Genomic DNA, 22,762 nt, shown 5'->3' on the forward strand with positions numbered 1-22,762 from the left:
TCTCTTCTTCTTATCTTCCAAATGTATTGTACTAAGAACCTTTGGATACATGCATGAAGCATTAAATTAAATATAGACGAAAATAAAAATTAATTGCATAGTTTGCTTGTAAATCGCTAGACAAATCTTTTAAATCTCTAATTAGTCTATAATTAGATACTGATTGCTAAATAAAACGAAAATACTAAAGTAGCGAAATCCAAATACTTTTCGAAACTAAGCAGGGCCTAATAAAAGTAAGGAAAAAACTTATAATGTAAAAAAAAACCGTAAACCCGCACATGTATTGTATTCATATATAGTAGAGACCAAAAAACTTTTACTAGAAAAAAAAAAGGGTACTAGCCACAAAAGTAAAAAAGGAAAAAAATTATCTTAAAGGCTTTCGCGGATTGAGGAACGGCCCAGGGCGGCCCACCGGCGACACTTCCGTCTCTAGTCATCCCCGTTTCACCCCGCGTCCGCTCTCCCTCTCCCCCTCTCCTTCTCGCCGACGATTGGGCTAGCGCCGCCGCCGCCGCCGCGCTACGCCAGGTGCCGAGGTCTCCACACCGCCCTTCGCCAGGTCTTTGTAACCCCCCTCGCCGTCGACGAGCACCCTCCAAGTACGCCAGCCCTTCTCTTCCCCTCCCTGCTGCGCGGGACCCGGCGCCCAAACCCTAACTTAAGCTATCTCGCTATTTGTCTTCGGATCTGTTCTAATTGCGAGCTTACGCATCTATAACGCTCACGAACTTCGTTTCTCTTGCAGAAGTAATCGAGTTTCATTAACTGGTTCGACTCCCCCTGAATTTTACTGGTTTGTGCAGGGCATTTGCATTATGGTCGCAGCAGCGTAGGTGGTGAGCCATTAGAAGGAGGAGGGGGCAAGAAGAGTTGGTGACCATGGCGGCTCAGGAGGCCACCGCCGCAGCCGATTCTTCGGGCCCTCGGTTCGCTCCGGATGACCCCACGCTCCCGGCGCCATGGAAAGCGCTGATTGATGGCGCGACGCTGTACTATTGGAACCCGGAGACGAATGTGACCCAGTATGAGAAGCCTGCTGCAGCAACTGCAGGGGTGCCCCCCATGCCGGCAGGTCCTCCACCGCCGACCCCTGCGCAGGGTCCGGAACCTGCACCTGGGGTGTATTCGCAGCCTAACATCGGCCAAGCTGGCCAGGCAGGGCACCAGTATCCTCAGGCTGGCCAGGCAGCTTATCCTCAGGCTGGCCAGCTTGGGCAGCAGCACACTCAACAGCCAGCTCAGCAGCATGTCCCTGCTCAGCACCAAGCTTCGTTTCAGCAAGTGCCATATCAGCAACAGCAGGCGTACATGCCAAATCAGCCGCATCAGTACCACAGCGCGCATCCTCAGCACATGCCGTATCAGCATGGTCCTTACATGCAACCTCAGCAGCAACAGCAGGCTCCACCATATTCATATCAGGCAGACCAGCAGCCGCAGATGCCACAAACCGCCTATAATCAAGCTCAGCAGTCACCGATGCCTCAAGCTGCCTACAATCAAGGTCAGAGTCAGCAGCCTCCGATGCCTCAAGCTGCCTACAATCAAGGTCAAGTTCAGCAGCCACCGATGCCGCAACCTTCCTACAATCAAGGTCAAGTTCAGCAGCCACCGATGCCACAACCTTCCTACAATCAAGGTCAGCAATCCATGATACCACAGTCTGCCTACAATCAACCTCAGCAGCCTCAAATGCCGCATGGTGCTTATAATCAAGGCCAGCAGCCGCAGGGAGTTAGGATTCCTCAGAGTCAAGGGCAACATCCTCAACAATCTTTGAGCTTTCACCACCCTGCCCAAGCTACACAGTCGCCGCAGGTTTCTCAACCTCAGGGACTTAAAATGCCATCTCAACAAGGTCAACTGCAGCATGGATTGCCGTTCACTCAGCATGGAAAACCGCCACTGTCACATGGGCAACAAAGTCCATTGTTGAAGGATGATGATGGAGTTTATGAAGGCAAGCGGACTGGCTTTTCATTGCCACTTAGTCAGCAGCGTGGCCAAGCTCCTCTCCCAAACCAGCAGTTACCTTCTAGTCATCAAAATCCTGGAGCACTTAGTAGCCAGCCAAATATACCTGGAGTTGGTGGGCCATTATATCCCGCCAAGCATCTTCCTGGTGGATCATCCTCTGCTGAGACTAACAACATGGGTTTTATGAACTCACCTGCTCATATGCATCAAGGTGGAGCTGATACAAACTACCAGCAAAAACCAGTTAGTGGCCATGCAGTTCCAAATCATGCTGGTCCATCACCAATTCGACCTCCAATGGGTTTTGATATGGGTAATAGTGATGGTCACTTTGAAAGAGATGACTCTCACTCTTATGGAAGGTTTGATGGAACAAAGGCTCTCCAGCAGCAGCCAAAGCTTGCTCCTATCCCAACTTCACAAAATCCTATGGTAATAATCTTTGGTACAGTAATGTTGAATCTTATTGAAGCCTTGCTCACCCTTATACTGCCTAAATTTATGTCCTACCATAACAGTAGTAAGCTATACAATTTCTTGTACATTGTAAAGTTTGATGATATTTCCGCACCATATCAATGGAACTAGTTGTAAAAATGTTATCAACAATGCCCATTAGCTTTCTGATATATTCAATGCTTTCTATATATTATGCTCATGCTAACCTCAATTCTAAAGTGCTAACCATTCACTCTGATTTTGCGTAAACTTCTGCGGCAGGGCATGCATAATGGACCGCCTTATCCTCGTCCAGACAATTTTGGTGGTTATAACATGGCACCTCCACATTCAGTACCAAATCCACATAATCTTGGTCCATTGCCTATTGGAACTTCAGTGAGGCCACCATCAAGTATGTTTGCTCCTCCAGATTTTCCAAGTGTATCTTCAGCTGATGCATACCGTCAACACCATGAAGTCACTGCCATGGTAAGGAGTTCATTGCTGGACATATTTTGTCGCAAAACTAAGATACAGTTTACAACTTAAAAATTCTCCAGAGGCAGTTTGCCATTGTACTTAAACATTCTGGAAATGCTGTTCCACATGTGGTTTTTAACGTACTCTGTATCTCTGAATAATTTAGTAACCCGTTTGCATAATAGCGGTACTGGTTGATATCTAACATTTACATGACTAAAAAATATTTTTTGTGGCACACATCTGACATTTCAAGCATGTCATATACATCTCTGGCCTATGCTACTCAAGAAAACTGGACAGAGGTATAGTATAATTTGTTTTTGCACAGAGAAATACATTTGAGATACCAAAATTTCATAAAGCCTGAGAGGTGCACTTCTGCAGTTGTACAAATTTTAGTATGCCCTGTTCTCTATGCATAGCTTGGTAACAGGGTATTTCAGAATATTTTTCTTGGTGTACAAGTTCATTTTCTTGTTTAGTTAGACTGCTACCTGTTTATTATTCTTTTATACTGTCACCTGTTGATTATTTATATTTTGAATGCTATTTTCTTAATATCCAGGGTGAGAATGTTCCTGCTCCGTTTATGACATTTGAGGCTACTGGATTCCCTCCAGAGATTCTGAGAGAGGTATGTCATCTTTAGTTGGGCTTTGCTACTTGTGGATCCATGGTTGCATTATCCACAAATTTAACTTAGCCTATAGATTCTTGACAATGTGGGCCACTGAAAATGATATCTTGGAAATGGAAAATTAACTTCTCTCACAGTGAGCACATCGTATTGGTTTGCTCACTGATTTAGCATAATGGATTTGCGGTGATGCTGAGTGCCCCAATACAACGATTAGTTTTCAATTTCTGGGCACTGTAGTGAAATACTTGTGGCTAGTTTCTGCTGACAAGTATTGGGAGGATTGGTGTTGTTTCAGATTATAAAATGTGGCTGAGGCTTCCTGCTTCTTGTCTCTGCCACTGAATCAACAAAGAGCTTCTTCATGCCTTGAGTTGCTTAAGTAAGCAGCCATATTCACCTAGGATAGAATTTAACCACTTTCTCATTGTTTGCAACCATTTTTTACTAGCTATGGAAAATACCAATTATCTGCTGCAGGTGGGCATGCACTTATGATGCTTATTCATTTTTATTTTCATTTCAGATCCATGCAGCAGGTTTTTCAAATCCCACTCCAATTCAAGCTCAGACATGGCCTGTTGCACTGCAAAACCGGGACATAGTAGCTATTGCCAAGACAGGGTCTGGAAAGACTCTGGGGTACCTAATTCCTGCTTTTATACATCTGAGGAGATGCCACAATAATCCGATGTTGGGTCCTACGGTATTGGTTTTGGCCCCTACTCGTGAGCTTGCTTCACAAATACAAGACGAAGTAGTTAAGTTTGGTCAATCATCTAGAGTTTCCTGCACAGTGAGTTCTGATCTGATATCTTTTATTATGGCCTTATTATCTTTTCTTGCAAGCATTGATAACAACCAATTGTAGTCCTGAAACTATGTGCACATTTTTTCTGTTTTGTAAGAAAATGCATAGTAATTAAGTTATTGGATATCAAATGTTGATAATGTGCTCTATTGACTTTAAAAAATAGAGTCATTGACTCAAGTATTGTTCTTCAAAAAGTAAATGATAGCTTCCGCTTTAGAAAGTCCGATGCGGCTGAGGCGGCTATCAGGGCACTAGGCTAGCTTGAGCGCCTACCTAGCCTAGTGTGTTTTTTATAGTAATCTTAGAAAATGAACTTGTGTGGTTCTGAACAATATTGCTGTGTATCGATCATTCAAGATTTCTTTACCTAAGTGCCTTGTAGAATATGTGCATTATTTCTGGTACTATGTTTACTAATGACATGTCACATTCTTACATTGAAATCATTGTTGATGCATTCTTTTTCAGTGCCTATATGGTGGAGCTTCAAAGGGCCCTCAGCTAAGAGAACTTGAGCGTGGAGCAGATATTGTGGTTGCAACACCAGGACGTCTTAATGATATACTGGAGATGAAGAAGATTAGCCTCCATCAGGTTTCATTACTTGTGCTTGATGAAGCAGACCGTATGCTTGACATGGGGTTTGAGCCACAAATACGGAAGATTGTGGATGAGATTCCTAATACTAGACAGACTCTAATGTACACTGCCACTTGGCCAAAGGAGGTTACAAAAATAGCTGGGGATTTACTAAGAGATCCTGTCCAGGTCAACATTGGCAGCATCGATGAACTTGTTGCCAACAAATCCATCACTCAGGTATTCTGGTGAAATTATGATTGTTTCTTGTCATACTTTATGCTTTGCCTTTCTTTAGGATTCAGAGTCCTTGAAGTGTCATTGCTGACTGGTGTCAGAATTTCTATTATTGTTAAGTAGTTTGGAAAAGCATTCTTTGGCACCTAATTCCTAGTGTCAGCCTTTATCTGTAATATATTATGTGGCCGTTTCTAGGATGATCCATTTCTAAGGCTCCTGTTTGTTTGCAGTATGTAGAGGTGGTTCCGCCTATGGACAAGCAGCGGCGCCTAGAGCAGATTCTTAGAGATCAAGAAAGGGGCTCAAAAATCATCATATTTTGCTCGACTAAGAAGATGTGTGACCAGCTTGCTCGCGGCATTGGTCGCAATTTTAATGCTGTAAGCATTCATGGTGATAAATCGCAGGCTGAAAGAGATAATGTTCTCAATCAGTTTCGAACTGGCAGGGCTCCAATATTAGTAGCCACAGATGTTGCTGCTCGTGGACTTGATATCAAAGATATCAGGTGAGGCTTATTTGATTGTGAGATATTAAATCCTTAAAATATTTCAATGTCCAATATTACCTTACTGAACATTGACAAATTTCTGTTGCTCATTTTTATTGCACCATATGTTTTTTTTTCCAGAGTGGTAATCAATTATGACTTTCCAACTGGGATAGAGGACTACGTGCATCGCATAGGGCGTACAGGAAGAGCTGGTGCTACTGGTGTCTCGTACACTTTTTTCTCTGAACAAGATTGGAAATATGCTGGTGATTTGGTGAAACTCTTGCAAGGTGCCAATCAGCATGTCCCTCCACAGCTGCAAGACATGGCTGCACGCAGTGCTTCTGGAGGTCCAAGAAACCAGGCTGCTGGTATGAGTCGCTGGGATGGGCCTGGTGGTCGTCGTTTTGATCCTGGTGCTGGTGGCCCTGTTGGTTATGGTGGTGTTAGGGAGGGTCCTGGAGGTTTCAGTGGTCGTGAAGGCCCAGGTGGATTTGGTGTCCGAGAAAGCCCAGCCATGTTTGGTGGCCGGGAAGGTCCTGATGGCTTGGGTGGCCGGGCTGGCCCTGGTGGCTTCGGTAGCCGGGAAGGCCCTGGTGGCTTCGGTGGCCATGAGGGCCCTGGTGGCTTTGGTGGCCGGGAAGGTCCTGGTGGCTTTGGTGGCAGAAAGGGCCCAGGTGGCTTTGGTGGACGAGATGGCCCTGGATCAGGTGGTTTTGGTGGTAGAGGGGAGCGTGGATCTGGTGGTTTTGGCAGTAGAGGTGGAGCAAGCCCTGGGGGCTTTGGTGGACGCGGTGGCAGGGGCGATTCTCCTGGTTTTGGTGGGCGTGGCAGGGGTGATTTTTCCAGTTTTGGTGGGCGTGGCAGGGGTGATTCTCCCGGTTTTGGTGGGCGAGGTAGGGGAGATTTTTCTGGTGGACGCGGTGGGAGGGGGCGTGGATTTGGTGGGAGGGGGCGTTCTGACCGTGGCCCACATGACCGGTTTGTCTCAGATGGCCGGGGACGATATGATAACCGTCGAGGATTTGGAGACAAGGGTAGGGATCGGAGCTACAGCCGCAGCCCAGACAGAGGCCGGTCACGCGGTTATGACAGAAGAAGTGATAGCAGGAGCATTAGTAGGAGCAGGAGCCGCAGCAGGAGCTGGTCACGCAGCAGGAGCCGCAGCAGGAGCTGGAGCCGTAGTCGGAGCCGCAGCAGCAGCCGGAGTCGCAGCAGGAGCAGGAGCCGTGACCATGGGGCAGCACCGGAGCGCAGGCCCCGAGCAAGATCTGGTTTCGATGTGCTGCCTCCCGCAACTGGAGCAGCGGGACCTGCACCTGTCCCTGTCCCTGTCCCTGGACCAGCAGGACCGCCTGTTCCTGCTCTCGCACCTCAGCAATCACTGGCCGATACATCTTCAATGTCGCCAATGTCTCCTGGTGTCCTAGTCCAGGCACCTGCTGCTGCACCGTTGATATGTGGTGGGAATGACAACAGCTTTGGCGCCACACCTACTGGCCAACCTTTCCAAGGGACTGATGGTGCATTTCCCAGTTTTCCTGCAGGCGAAACATTTCCAGGCGCAGCAGTTCAGCAGGCTGCTCCTGATGTATAATGATTAATGAGTTGTACGATATCTAGTGCGCTGCCCCTTTTCTCCCTATTTAATTTGGTGTACAATAGGAGAAATGAAATGAGTTTCCGGGTAGTAGTTTATGTGACTCAAATCAGTTTTTCCACAATTTCTGATGATCTCAGTGGTGAATTGGCGTATGGATCTTGTGTGTTCTTGTGCTGAATGGATGAAAAGGAGATGTGATCTATTGCAACTATGTTGTGTATTTTTCGTTTTCGTTTTACAATCTTTGTGTTTCTTTGAATGTTTTGTTGTCTTGCCTATATATTCTGTAATTTCAACGGATTTTGTGTACGGTTGCACTCTCTTGTCTGCATTCTAATTTTTGTTTATTACCAGCTAAATTCAGTCTGTTTAACAGGTTTTCAGCGGGACACAAGGCAACCATGTGTACACTTCTAAAATTCTTTTCAAAATTTGTTGTTTCTGGGTCAACTGAATTGTCGTTTAGTGTTCAAATGTGTTTTTAATTTCATCTAAATTATGTTTGCTTTACCGGTTTTTATGGCATACGCGAGGTAAATTCAATTATTTTTTTGGCAGTTGAAAAAAAAATTCGCAAACATGAGTTCAAAGCAACAGACGATTAAATTTTGCACAAAACCAAAAAGATTTTCTGCAGCAGTGGCGTCGCTCGTTCTAAAGTAACTGACAATGTGTCCCGGTCTCCTGTTCGTCTCCGACCATTCAGTGGGGCCCACATGTCATGGACATTCTCTCTCCTCGCTGACAATGTGCCCCGGTCTCCCGGGATCTCCCATTTGTCTCCGACCATTCAGTGGGACCCACTTGTCATAGACACCCCTCTCCGCTGCTCGCTGCTCCAATTCCACAGAAACTTTTCCTTTCCCTTCGTCCCCTGCTGTATCCGCCTCTCCCCTGCCGCCGGCGACACCCACGCTCCTCGTCCTCCGCCGTCGCCTGCGTCTCCAGCACGCCCCTACCCATCCCGTGCCACCTGCAACTCGCTGCCACCGTCACCCGCGACGTCCCGGGTTCTCCTCCGCGCGCGGCTCCGAACCCCGCAGGAGCGAGGAAGACATGGCCGCGGCACCGGCGCGGGCATTCAGCGCCGACAAGAGGTCCCATCCGCTTCGCCTCCTTATTCTTTCTCCCATTTCTATCGCTTTGTGTCTCCATTGGGTTCAGTTGGTGCTCCCCGACTACAAGGGTTTAGGGTTTATCGCTGCAGGTGGGGGTTTGCTGCTGCCGCTGCGGCTCCGGGGAGGCCGCTCGCCGCGGGGGATCTTGAGACGGCCCCGAAGCCTAATAAATTGCAAAGCCAGAGGTGACATTTCGTTTCCCTGGCGTAAATCATCATCTGGAGATGCCATTCTTAGTTGAACTGGGGGTTTAAATTCTGCTTATCAGTGAGTTTTACCCACTGGGGCTTCATTCCGGAGCGGGTTGTTCCCTTCCCAGTGTTTGGAGTGTTTATGTGGTTATATAACTTGACAATGATTTTATTGTTGATGGGTGGAGGCTCAGATAGTTTTGCACTACTGTTATGTAAAATAAAGAAAGGATGTTGGGTCAATCAAATTTATGCTTTCATAATTTTTGTCCCTAGACTAGAAATAACGATCCCTTGTGCGTATTGTCTTTAAGGATCCCTTGTGTGTATTGTCTAAGTAACTACTAGTTTAAACAATTTTTGACAGTTTCCCTGTGATTGCTGTTTAGCGATTTCCCCTTAAGTCTGAACTGTGTCCAGTAGCCATGTAAGCTTTGATGCTGAATAGTATTGATTCAGTGTTAAAGCGGTCTTGATAATATACAGTGATGAGGCTCCATTGTGATATTTTGCTATCTGAAGGGATGTTGGAATGGATGCAGGGGTGCTCTACCATGGGGTGACAGGACAATGCCTCCAGCACCAAATGCATGGGGTTCATCATCACTCCTATCTCTCAAGAAGGGTGAAGGTTCTGGGTCATTTGTGAACATCAATGACCGCCCTTCTACTCCAGGAAGCTCAAGCACGTCGACAGATGAAAGTGATTTGCTCGACTCACCTGTTGCTTGTGGTCGTACTTCACATGATTCTGTAACTGCGATAAGTCGTCCTCAAAGCACAGAGTTAAGATCAGGAAGCTGGAAATTTCCACATTCTCAAATTTCTTTCTTGGATGTTCCAAAAGCCCCATTAAGGACTATTGCCAAAAAGGTATGCATTCCATATGGTATTCATGTTATCAGCTAACTGAACACATATAGAAGTCAGGTATAATCCAATAATATATTTTTTCCAATGCAGAGGCCTACATCACACGGAAAGGGGTTTACCATATGTGCAGAGGATTTCCCAGTACTTGATTCCAAGAACTCTCAGTCAAATGATCAACAAGGTGTCTACATGTATCACCAGATTATCTTGCCTAAAGTCTGCTTAAAGTTGTTTATGCAGTTATATATCTAAAATCATAATTTTGCCCAGAAATAAACTGTATTCTTGATAAATTTATGTTAGTGGTGCTAAATGCTTGTCAGTTCCATATGTTGTTTAAACTTAGTGCCTTCTCATTTGCAGGCTATAGTTTTCAAGGGCGACCATCTTTTAGCTCTGTTGTTATTGCGGCACGAGATGAACAAAGAAAGGTCCCATTAACTGGTACACACCTTGTTCACTGAGTCTTACCCATGGTTTTATGCTTCATTCTTCATAACATAGGTTACCATAGTATTTTTCTTTCAAATAATTTTCTTTCCTTTCCATATGATGAGATATATATTTGTTTTGTCAGGAGGTGATCCTGTTTCTACCGCAAATTTCTCTAAGGAACCAGAACAAGCTCCACTACATGCTACACAAACTCCTGATATATGTATGCCTCCTCCATGTATTGACTACTGGCATCCTCCTCCTGATCACCCTCCTGACAGGAATGGAATTTGTCTTGGAGGAGTGGTATCATATGGTCCATGCAAGCCTGCAGACAAGACTGGCAGCTTCCCTGTTGAATCATTTACTCATGATGACCAATCCCTTCTGAACCTGGGTGGAGAAGAAAGGCATGGTCCACATAGGGTTTATCACCCAGAAAATAATGATTCCTATTATGCTCATGTGCCTGTTGATACTTATGTCAAAAGTTTACCTCATCTCGTACTTGAAATGGTCAAAGATAACCATTCAGATGCACTTGAGAAGCAACCTGTCATCAAGAAGGATGTGGTAATGTTAGAGAAAATAAAGTGTCTACCACATCTCATACATAGAAAGGTCAATGGTAGCCATTCAGATGCACTTGAGAAGCAACCTGTCATCAAGAAGGATGTGGCACTGTTAGAGAAAATAAAGTGTCTAAACATCAAAGCTAGAAATCTTCGTATCCATAGGATGCCAGAAATATCTTCGTGCATCGAATCCATGGTTGAACGCCCAGAAAGCCTTGATTTAAAAGCAGATCATGTAGCAAATGATGTTCCCTTCAGCGCTGCCACCAGTTATATCACCTCTGCCTTTGACATGGCTAATTCTATTTCTGAAAGAAGTAATCATGTGTTGATTGGCACATCAAATATGTTTACTGTTCTTGTAACGACTGATCTGTCAGAAGGACATGTTACTGAATTCAGTGAAGCTACAAAGATGGGTAAATCTGCTGATAATCATGTATATGAAGTAGCGGATACATCAACAAACCTCCGTGGCAGTTCAGCTACGGACACTGCATCTAATATCTGGTGAGATGGATGGAAGGAACACTCTACTGTTTACTCTTTGCTAGTCACTACAACGAGTAATCATGAAGATCAACAATTTGCTGGGAACTGCTCACAGCCGGTGCATGCGAGAACTGCTAATGATTTGCTGAACTCTCCTGATTATGAAATCCAGGTACTTGATTGCTATTTTGTAATTTTCCACCAGTATTGTTAATAAGATTGTGTTGCACTTGATCAGGAAGTGTCCTGTAATATAATCAGGGTTACTGAAATGTTTTGTAATTTTGTTAGTATGAGATATACTGAGTACCTAGACATGTAAAGAGAGGTTTCTGTTGTTTGCATGCATGGCTTTTACTCTATAAATATGCATAAATTCATCTGTATCCATGTTAAGGTTGGTGCATATCCTTCAAAATATGCAGTCTTGTCCTCTACAGTGTGATTCTTACATGCATTCTATTTAGGTATGTCCATTTCGTTATTGTTGCTCCACTTGTATTGCCTCCTAATTTCTGACGTAATACTCAAGAGTTTGGCATAACATAAATAAAATGTTAAAAGTGAGCAAGCAACATTGTAAGGCCTTGTTTAGTTCCAGAAAATTTTGTAAAATTTTTCAGATTTCCCGTCACATCAAATCTTGCGGCATATGTATGAAGTATTAAATATAGATAAAAAAGATAATTAATTACACAGCTTGCATGTAATTTGCGAGACGAATCTTTTGAGCCTACTTAGCCTATGATTGGACAATATTTGTCAAATACAAACGAAAGTGCTACTGTTCACATTTTGCAAATTTTTTTGCAAGTAAACAAGGCCTAAAAGGACGAATTAACTGTCCTATATCCTTAAATCTTAGTGTTTGTTGTTTGAACTTTTGTTTAATTGATTTATTCAGGATTCAAGAAGAGAGTTATCTGCTCAAAACGCAAGACAACTACAGCAAGAGGAGAGGGAAAAAAGTCAACAAAAGGAAAAGTCTATTGCAAAACTGGAAGACTGTAATAGATACTCATTTGTACAAAGTCAGAATTCAGATGATGCACCTGGTAAACCTGCTGATTCCGATATATATGGAGGATGGAATGCTATGATAAACAAGCTTGGCTGTGCTGAGGATATTCCATTTAACATTTTGAGAAATGGATGGGAAGGTCACCCTGCAGTTGACTCTTCCTCAGTTATGACAAGTTCTCATCAAGATCAATCTTTTCCTTGGAGCACCTCTCAGCAAGGGCAAGTGCTAACTGATGATATCCTTAACTCTCCTCGTTATGAAATTGAGGTATGAAGTTGTCATGTGTCTGATACCATGTTATTTTCTACTTTTGTCAATTAAATGATATCTTGTACTTGTCCAGGAATACATGCTTTTCTATGACATTATCAAGGCCGCAAAACTGTTTTGTTGTTATGGTGAGACCAATTGATATTAAAATGCCATAGTTAGCATAACATTCAAACATACAATATGAAGATATGTTTGTGTTCAGAAATTCTTCTATTCAATAAGTTCATCAATATCAATGGTAACACTGATGTCTATCCTCCAAAAGCTAGTCTTTCCTGTACAGTGTTACTCCATGCTATGTTACACGGATACGGATACGCGTATCGGTATCGGAAGGATACGGATACGCGGATACGTGGATACGTTTAATAATTAAAAAAAATAAAAATAAATAAAAATAATGCAGGTCTAAATTTAAAGCTGATAGCAATAAAGTTGATAGCAATATATGGTCGCAAGTACTATTATTACAGAACAATATGTCTCAAATATAGTAGTCTCAATTCTCAAATTTAAGAAACTAATAGAAGGCTTCAGGCTTGCAATTTATTCAGCCTACATGCAACATTGCAGCAGCCAGCAAGACAGCAGCAAGCCAGCAAGGTCTTATTCCCTACTCAGATGTCCCATTGTCATCCACTACATCATGCTGCTCGTGCTCAGCATCCAAACCAAAAGTCATAGCTTGCAATTCTGGTTCATCAAGGGACAGGTCAGCCACTTCAAGAATGCCAATATCACCAAGTGAATCAAAAGAGTCCCCTCCTACATCCCACATCCTTGTCTCTCCAGTCTTGTATGCATCACTTCTTCTGGATAGATGCCTCAGATTTGTGTGCACAAAGACCAGATCTTCAGCACGCTCTGGAGTTAAAGCATTTCTCTTCACACTATGGATAAAGCTGTAGGTGCTCCAATTTCTTTCACAGCAAGAAGATGAGGCTGGTTGACTAAGCAATTTCATGGCCAAACTCATCAACATGGCTGCTCCTTGTCCATGATTTGTCCACCAAGTCATAGGGGAAACAGCCCATCTATCATGGATTGAGTCAGGATCATTAAACTCTTCAGAACAACTAGAGAACTTTGCATACTCATCTTTTACTTTTGCTAAGTCTTCTGGATTGGGAAAGAACTTCTTGAAGCAAACCATCCTCATTTTTGACACCTCTTTATCCTTGTGGGGTGGTTCACGGCCAACACCTTCTTCAAGCCACTTTTTGCTATAATATCTGCAGTAGTCAATTTGACTTTATGATTTAGTCAATGGAAGAATATGAATGACACAAGTGACATGTCAATTTTTACCTTGGATTAAGTGAATGAGCTAAACAATGAAGTGGATTATTTCCTTTTGTCCACCTAGCAATCAATATGTCATAAATAACAGAGTACAAGTCTGAATCCTCATCTTCTTGCTTGCCCTCATATCGATATATCTCTTTCTTCACTTTCTCTATCATTCAATCCCACATCTCATAAACTAAGTGAAGACATGGTGTGTCGGTGTCTGTCATACGAATCATTTCATATATGGGAGTGGTAATCCTAAGAATATAGTTTACCTTATCCCACCATACATCATTAAGTATCAAGTCCTTCACAATTTGGGCTGTTGGAGTTGGAGAATCATCTCTGACTTCTTTGTAGATGCTCCATTTGTCACTAATCACCATTTGTTGGAGGGCTGATTTTACCTCAACAAAGCGCTTCAGCATGCATACAACAGAGGCAAATCTGGTTTCAGCAATAGAAAGCAACTTCAAACGGCTGAACTCATTGAACATTGAAAGCCGCATGCCATGATTCATTATGAAATTCTTTATCATAGCAGCCTCAGTCTTGACATCATGTATAAATTCAAGCTGCTCCCAAACAAATTTGTCATCATCAGAAGGATTATTTCCTATTTTAGGTTCACATATACTTTTCAAAGCAAGGTTAAGGGTATGCACAACACATGGTGTCCAAAATATATTATTATACTCCGCCTCAATTATTAGACCAGCACCTTTGCAATTTGCAGCATTCTCAGTAATTATTTGGACCACATTATCTCGACCTACTTCTTCTATTATTGCCCTCAATTTTTCAGCAATGTATTCTTTGCTTTTGATCTCAACTTCACAATTATCAGCTCTCAAGAACATAGGTGACTTGTCGCAAACAGCCACAAAATTGATTATTGGTCGCCTCTGAGGATCTGACCAGCCATCAGTGCAGATTGTGACTCCCTTCTCTGACCATGTGCTCTTTGTGCTCTCCAACAAACGCTCTATGTGCCTCCTTTCTTGCTTCAAAAGTCCCTCTCTAACTCTGTTGTAACCAGGCATCACATAACCTTGCATGTTTCTGCTGCTAGCAAAGGCAAAAGCTTCTCGAAGATATGGATTTCTCAAAAAATTGAAAGAAACCCCTCCAGAATAAATTGCTCTACTGATCAAAGCATCCAAGTGATTACGGTCTTCCGCTCTCCAAGCTTTTTCCAATGCAGAAGTAGGCCCCCTCTTAGACCTCTTGTTGGTGTCATCGGTATTGCTCGAGGAAGGAGCAGTAGGTAGTGAAACCATTCTGGACCTGGATTTTTCCACCAGATTCTTGCACCTTTCAATTTCCTTTCTCATTGCACTCAGCATTTCATATGTGACATTAGGACATTTACCTATTCCCTTTCCTGAAATCTGCAGCAAATGAGCCTCAACTCTAGTGTAACTACTCAGTTTTTGCATTGGACAGTACTTGCAGCGCCACATAGCATTTCCTCCACCAGCTTTAGGCTTCTCCAGAATAATCACATGATCCCAAAGTGGAGCCTTAATGTCTGTTGGCTGTGTGGCTGCAGATCCTACACTACCAGTACCACTAGCACTAGCACCACTTAAATTGGGAGACGTCATCTACAATAATCAAGCAATAGGAATCACTAACTCTAGCTCCACTACTGAAATAGAACAGATCGAGAATGGGGAAGGGGATTCACTCACTCACTGGAGGTCGACCCCGATCCGGCAGGCTCAGGCTGGAGACTTGGCGTTGGCGATGGCGACTGGCGAGTAGCGAGCAGGGGCGGACGGGCGGACAGTGCTCGCCTGCTCGGACGGGTGCTCGCCTGCTCGGGCGGACAGGGGCGACTGGCGAGTGGCGAGCAGGCTGGAGACGAGCGGACGGGTGCTTTGCCTGCTGCCGGCGGACGGAGAGCACGGAAGCCAGGGAGGGTCGCGCCGTCCCTGAGAGGATGCTCGTCGGATGGGAGCAGGGAAGCCGGCGGATGGGACGGATGCTTGCCTGCTCAGGCGGCTGCTCGTCGCCGGCGAGCGGACGGCGGCGTCGCGGAGGGAGCGCGTGCGAGTCGGGGGTCGCGGCGAGTCGCGAGCAGAGGAGGCGGCGCGTCGCGGATGGGGGCGCTTGCGGTGTGTCGTGCGTGAGGGTAGGGCAAAGCAGTGGATAAGTGTTTGACTGGGCTGTTGTTGGGCTGGGCCGTATCCACCAAAGCAGATACGCGAATCCTGGAACAGATACGTATCAGCCCAGCGTATCCGTTTTTTTTTAAAATAATTAAAATTCGGATACTCCGCGGATACGTATCGGCGGCGTATCGGATACGTATCCGTGTCCGATACGTATCGGATACGCGATACGCTCATATCCTGAAGTATCCGTGTAACGTAGACTCCATGTACAGTGTTTATTAAGTATCTTCAAAGTTGTGCATGCATATATGAATAACAAGAAGTAAAAGTAGGCAAGCAAAGTGAAAGAACGACCTGAAGTGTCCATTGTCCCTGAATCTTGTATTTGAGAGTCTTCTACTAGATATGCAAAAAAATTACAGATGGAGAGTGAAAACATCGAACATAAGGAAACATTTGCCAAACCAGAATACTTGAGCACACGTCCATTTGTACATAATCTGAAATCAAATGACGCACTTGGTGCATCTGCTGATTACCATAAATATGCCGGACAGAACACATCAAGAAACAGGCATGGTAGTTCTGCTGAGGATATTTCATCTAGCATGCCTGGACATGGATGGAAAGATCACTCTACAGTTGACTCTTTGCCAGTTGTAAGGACAGGTACTTATCAAGATCAATCATTTCCTGAGGACGCTTCTGAGCAGGTGCAGGGGAGAACTGTTGATGATATGGTTAACTCACCTGGTTATGACATTGAGGTACTCAATTGTCATGTTGTGTGATGCCATGTTATTTTCTTCCTTTGTCAAGCAAGTGTTGTCTAATACTCAACTAGGAATAGTTGATGTCATATCATGGTATCATGGTCACCAACTGTTTTGCAATTGTGAGACCAGTTTACAATGAAATGAAATGCCATGCTATTCAATCATAAAATATAAAAAGATGTTTCAGGAATGCTTCTACTTGATAAATTCATCTATGATGTTAAGATTTGATGCATGTCCTCTAGAAGTTGAACTTGGTTCGACTCTTTTCCTACAGTTTTCCACTCATACTTTTTAGGTGCATCCTTTTCATTACAGGCTGCTCCATTTCCTTTGCTATCAAATACTCAAATTTCTTAGAAGAGTACCAAAGATAGTGACGCTTGCATACTTAAATAAAATGTGAAAAGTGCACAAATAGCACAGACATCTTAGTGATGTGTCATGTCTCCAAGAATCTTGTATTTCTTTATTTTTGTTGCTAACTATGTTTATTTGGTTCATTCAGCTTTCAAGGAGAGAATTGTCTGCACAGCATCCAAAACAACTGCAGGAAGAGGAGAGGGGAAAACTTCAACAAAAGGCAAAAGCTAATGCAAAACTGGAAGAACTGAATAGATGTTCGTTTGCACAGAATGAAATGTCGAATGATGTGCCACTAGAAACAAACAAAAATCTTTGTAAACAAAATGCTGGAAGCAGTGGAACTAGTAGTCATGATACCTCAACATCAGATACATGTTGTATTGTCTATACTGAGAATCTTAATGTGCCTCCAAGACCAAATTCCGTGAGGAATACTGCAGCTCCTATCTGCTCCACTCAGAATGTGATGCGTGCAGCCAAGAAAACCGACGTTAGCATGCTGGAACAGATCGCCGATAAAACTGAAGCATATTCGCATGATAGTAGTGCTCTAGAGCATTTGCATAGGGAAGGACAAGTTCATAAACAGGATAGTATTTCAAGGGGCTCCACTCCAGCATCAGACACTGCAGATGCTAACAAAAGTCCTTTGATTCCGAACACCATTTCCCCAGTCAAGAACACAGAAATCAAGATTATGGAACAAATTGACCCGAAAGGCGTGTCACTCTCAAATGAAAGCAGGACTCCAATGCATTTGCAGATGGAGGAAAGGAGAAGGCAAGTTCATTCACATCGAAGAATTTTAAGGAGCTGCACTCCAGCATCACGACCTGCAGGTGTCAACAAAGGGTCTTTTATTCATAATGTCATACCTTCAGCAAGGAACAATGAAAACAGCATGATGGAACACATTGCCTGGAGAAGTGCATCACAGTCACACGAAAACAGTTCTCCAAAGCGTTTGCAGATGGAGAATAGGCGAAGGCAAGTTCATCCACTAGAGAGAGTTCTAAGGGAGAGGTCAAACATAGCTGAAAGCACAGAAGATATTACAACTGTTCCTGGAACTCATGTGAACGCACGAAATGCTGAAGCTAAACCTCATGTGGACCTCTCAACACAAAGCGAGAACAGATCTGTGTCACCATGCATGTTTGGAACTGAGAATATAGAAACATCTGGTTTGCGTAAAGCTCCTGTATCAGGCGTTGTTATCAACAGTTCTATAATCACCGTACAGGCTGTTTTGACTAGAGGCTTTACTGTGGGGAGCATAATGCTTGGGGATGCTTCAGTTCCATCCGTGAATCAGGAGAAAACAGTTGCCAAGGAAGTGGATTATGATGCAACAAATAGCTGTGCTAGTCCTAAGCAGACAAAGCAATCGGGAAAGAATCAGCATGATGAACAGCATGCCAAGGATCCCCATGGGGGTGACAGTATCATGTGCACAGAAGTTAAAGAGCCAAGCAAGAAAGAACGGCCTGAGGCTGGTAGGGTGAACTGCATGGCACTACCTGTTCCAAACCAGCCATCTGGGAATCAAAGCACTGTTTTGCAGGATGCAGTGCCAGCAAAAACAAGTGAAATGGAGTGGCATTCCTATCAGCCTGAATACAAAGAGCTGCACCTGCAGAATCCCAGGCAAATGCTACAGGCAGAAAAGCACACAACATCATCTGATAATTCATTGACGTCCATATTGGAAACTAAGAGTTATGATCAAGAATCCCTGCATACTTCCACTGCTACAAAATCTGAGATTAAAACTGAACCTGAGAACCAGGGGGATCAGAAAAAGAAAATTAGCAAGCATCTAGTGAGGAGCATTGCTGCTTCTGACGAAGGAAGCACAAATGGTTCAGCTACATTAGCATCAGATCTTACTGAGCAAGAAGCCAACTCTCTAGTGTTAAAAATCATGCAGGAGTTATCTGACCAGTTGGAGCAAATAGAGAAACAACTCGACTCCACCCATGTGGTTGCTGTGAGCCGCTCAGAACCAACTCAAACGGTTTCACTACCTGGGTACACTTGGAGAGAATATCGTGTGAGTCACAGTCAAAGGCAATACCATGTAGATGGTCATCGGGTTGGCTATGCTGCAAATGTGTGTGGCTTCACACAGGGGGTATCTGCTGTGTCTACCGCTCATGTGTTGCCTGGATCCATCTCTGTTCCTGAGGACAACGCACTGAGTGGCAGCAGCGCTCCAGTTTGGATGTGGGATCCTGCTCAGGACATATTGACATCAGACATGGGCAGTGGCGGCGAACTGACTGAGAGCATCTACGGGGTCAGTCAAATGAATCAGCACTGCATGCAAGTCATAGGGGGCATGCCATATGAAGCTGCTCCAGCGAACCCTGAGATCCAGTACCACCACGCAGATCTGGCGAACCGGCAGGTCAACCAGGCATGGTTCCCCCACAGCCAGCAGGATATGATTTATCATAGCAGCAGTGGTACCGGCGTGTATTGGCCACAAATGGACGTAGGCGCTGCAATGCAATGTCATGGTGTGACTGGATCAGTAGTAGGGGCTGGGCATCCTGGTTACCAACTAATGCCACCACAGATGGATGTAGGCGCTGCGATGCAAAGTCATTGCGTGACCAGACCAGTAGTAGGCGCTGGGCATCCTGGTTACCAACTAATGCCAGTTGCATCTCCTGGTGCTGGCTACACTGGGAGCACAATGGCGGCGGCGTGGACTTGGGGAGCGGCCTATGATGAACACGTGTACTACGCCTGATTGTGTGGATAGCAGGAGAGTTTGGTGTTGGGTAGCTCATATATGTGGGCTGCGCTGTTTAATTGAATTAATTGTCTTTCAAGTCTCTAACAGTCAGCTGTGCACGCACTGGTGTCACAAGCATATTCGTAGAAGCGATGTTGAATGAACGAGTGAACGGCGTCAGCTTTAGTCTCAAAATATATTTAAATTAATTAATGGCAGCTGTAGTACACTACTACTAGGAATCATTTTTTTTCAACTTTCATTCAGTCATACAATGGCATCGCTAAATGCTGATACTCTTGTGAGCTGTATGATGCTTGAATATCACGGAGCTTGTATTTCTGTGTTCGTGTGTTGATGAAGCAAAATACAATGACGATTGGTTTCATCAGAGTACGATTTGGTGCTGCATTTGCCTAGTGATGTGAAATTAGTCTATGATTTCTACTATTTATTTCTTACTCGCAGTAATCTAGTACTATTCAAATGTTGGTTTCACCTTTTTTCTGTTATAAATTCTGTTACATTTCTAAATTTTGTACAGTGATGATGTATTATATTTCCTCTGTTCCAAATGATATGTTTTGACTTGTCTAGATATATTGCTTTTATTATATATGTATTTAGGTATAACGTATATGCGGGGTATAGTAAAAAATATGTTTTAAAAAAGCTAAAGCGTCTTATATTTTAAAAATGGAGTTTGTTGAATTTTTTCATATATGCTTTGTGGTGCAACCTCGCCATGGGATTACATCATAGGTGAGAGAGCACCTGATTGGTTCTTCTTGTGAGGATAGTTCGAATTGGATTACCTTAAAAATGTTGATATTGCTACGTAGTAGGCAGGAAGCTTTGGGGAATCTCTCGTCCTACGCTGCCTTGTGTGGGTCGCGCCTGTGTGTGACCAACTATACCTATGGCTCTTGTGCCATGCCATTCGCCTCTTCTGCATCTCCGCATACACGACGAGAGAGGATAGCTGAGGAGGTGTGTTTGGCTGGAGGTAGGGAATACCCTAAACCCTAAAATTTGCTCCTTTTCAAAATGGATGAAAATTGATTTAGTTTTGTATTTTTGTACTCATAAAAATATAGGAAAAATAATATTTTTTATTAATTTAAAATTTATCATAAGGTTTAACAACATTGTTGTGCATATATGCTGGTGCATTCGATTTGATGTAATGTTTGCTTGTTGCTCCTTTGTGTGTTGACAGTGAGCAAAATCTTTAAATTGTGTTTAGTAGAACGGTCTTCCTTGATCGGTACGTCTTTATCTTTATCTACAACAAAATTTCCTTGTTTTTCAGCTCAAGTTTTTATTTAAAGCTTCCTAAAATCTTTTCACTACAATCTAAATCACTCCTTTCAGTTTCTCATCCGTCAAATGATCTCTATAAACTTTTCGGGAATTTTTCTGGCCTTTTCCGTGGAGCATAATCCAATTTTTAGATGCTCCAAATTATCTTATCATGATCTCCAAATACTTTATTTGGCTTTCATGTTTCATAATGTCTCTGATAATTTTCTCCAAATTTTTTAGAGCTTTTGAAGTATTTTTCGTAGCTTAAATAATAATTCTGGACTTTTCTAGAATTATTTTATCCACAAAAATAATTAATTTCGAAAATAATAAATCCTTCATTTTACCCTAACCTAACGTCATCATGATTCAAAGGCCAAATGCATTTATTTATTTATTAGTGGGCTTTAATAATTAATTAGGCCTACTAGTAAAGATGGAGGGTGCAACATTAATTAGTACTATATTGCTAATTGACGTTGATGTGAAGAGTTTTATATATATATATACCCCAACCTTTTAGACAAAGTACACCAAAATTACCCTAAGAGATTTGGAAATTATCATATGATAATATATTTTTCCTACGGCGCCATCACCAGAGCTTCCTGTGCGGCAGGCCGTCGTCGACACGCTTTTAGGCTAAACACCGTACGCAGCACAGCCCAAGCCCAACTTCATCCTCTAAGCTGCACCGGCCGCACCTCCTCTAAGTCGAACCCCGTCCTGTATCCATGCAAGCCAGACACGAGATTGAAAAAAATAAATTGATCTGCGTTGAAATCGATCTGTGTGTGCTGTTGTCGGAGTCAGAAGGCGTCGTGTCTCGTCTGTCTATAAAGGCAGGGAGGCAGCGATCTGCTGCTGTTCAGATGAACTTATCAAGTAAGTATTATTGCCGTTTTTTTTTTAAAAAAAAATAAATCCAAAAATACAATAAAAATATAATAGCATGTTTAGGTTATATTTTCTCTATTTTAACTCCAAGTTATGTTAGATTCATGACGATGTGCTCTGCACGGTAGTGCTGATGTTTTTCTTTCACATGTTTTCTATATAATTAAATATTTAAATTAATTAATATACATGCACCACGTTTTATAATTAGAAGCAACATAAGTCTTATACATTTGGTGTTTTATATTAGAATATTAATATGAGTAATTGCTAACATTAATATACTTTAAAATTATAAATTTATTTAGTTTAAACATGTACATATGAATTTGTGTACATATATGTATGTTCTCATAAGTTAATCTATTTTTTAATCCACAATAGCAATAATTGTAGATAAATCATGTTACTCGGCGTTTGAACTAAAATATAATTTAGCCAATCTGAGTTAATAACTTTCATGTGGTTTTATTTAATTAAAGGAAGTCAAGTTGTAGTCTTTATTTTTTTTTCTTTTAAGACATAAACTTTTTGGTAGCTTTGATCTCGGCATCTCTTGCGTTCTCATGACGATATTAATTAGCTCTCTTTAGTATGTTGTTTTCTCTTGTGTGGTGTATTATTCTTAGTTATTTCTATTTGTTTGCTTGTATGTTTATTCGCGTGCTTAGTGTGCTACGATCTACAAGTAGAAGAAAGACTATCTGCAAGCGCTGGAGATCAAAAGGTGTTGACCATATGCAATGTTTGAGAAAGTATGAGCAACCGGATCAAGGCAAGTATAGCATTTGGGTTTTATTTCTATGACCATGATCCTATGACTAGATTAATGTTAAGTAACAAACAATAAAAATGACTTTTTAGCCACTTGATGATTTACCTGTAAGTGATAACCGGGACAACAGTGCAACCATGAGGGTTATAATGGCTCTGTCTTTAGCTCAGTATGAAGACCTTTTCTAGCTTGTTAGAGGTTTACCCGTAAGGGCGCTAGAGGGGCTTGCCGACATG

General features: G+C 42.9%; 2 protein-coding genes across 2 annotated transcripts; both read left to right on the forward strand.

The window, feature by feature from the left end:
• Positions 413–7,514, forward strand: LOC110435585 (DEAD-box ATP-dependent RNA helicase 40-like). Its single transcript, XM_021461266.1, has 8 exons — positions 413–605; positions 810–2,415; positions 2,704–2,913; positions 3,473–3,541; positions 4,071–4,340; positions 4,827–5,177; positions 5,408–5,685; positions 5,809–7,514. The coding sequence occupies exons 2-8, from the start codon at positions 886–888 to the stop codon at positions 7,265–7,267; spliced, it is 4,167 nt and encodes a 1,388-aa protein (XP_021316941.1). The 5' UTR covers positions 413–605; positions 810–885; the 3' UTR covers positions 7,268–7,514.
• Positions 10,982–20,003, forward strand: LOC8086003. The gene is made up of 4 exons (XM_002449970.2): positions 10,982–11,129; positions 11,862–12,248; positions 16,222–16,431; positions 16,949–20,003. Exons 2-4 carry the CDS (start codon positions 12,054–12,056, stop codon positions 19,562–19,564), a joined length of 3,021 nt encoding a protein of 1,006 aa, XP_002450015.2. The 5' UTR covers positions 10,982–11,129; positions 11,862–12,053; the 3' UTR covers positions 19,565–20,003.

Source organism: Sorghum bicolor, chromosome 5 (genome assembly GCF_000003195.3).
Source record: "Sorghum bicolor cultivar BTx623 chromosome 5, Sorghum_bicolor_NCBIv3, whole genome shotgun sequence".
NCBI classification, from domain to species: domain Eukaryota; kingdom Viridiplantae; phylum Streptophyta; class Magnoliopsida; order Poales; family Poaceae; genus Sorghum; species Sorghum bicolor.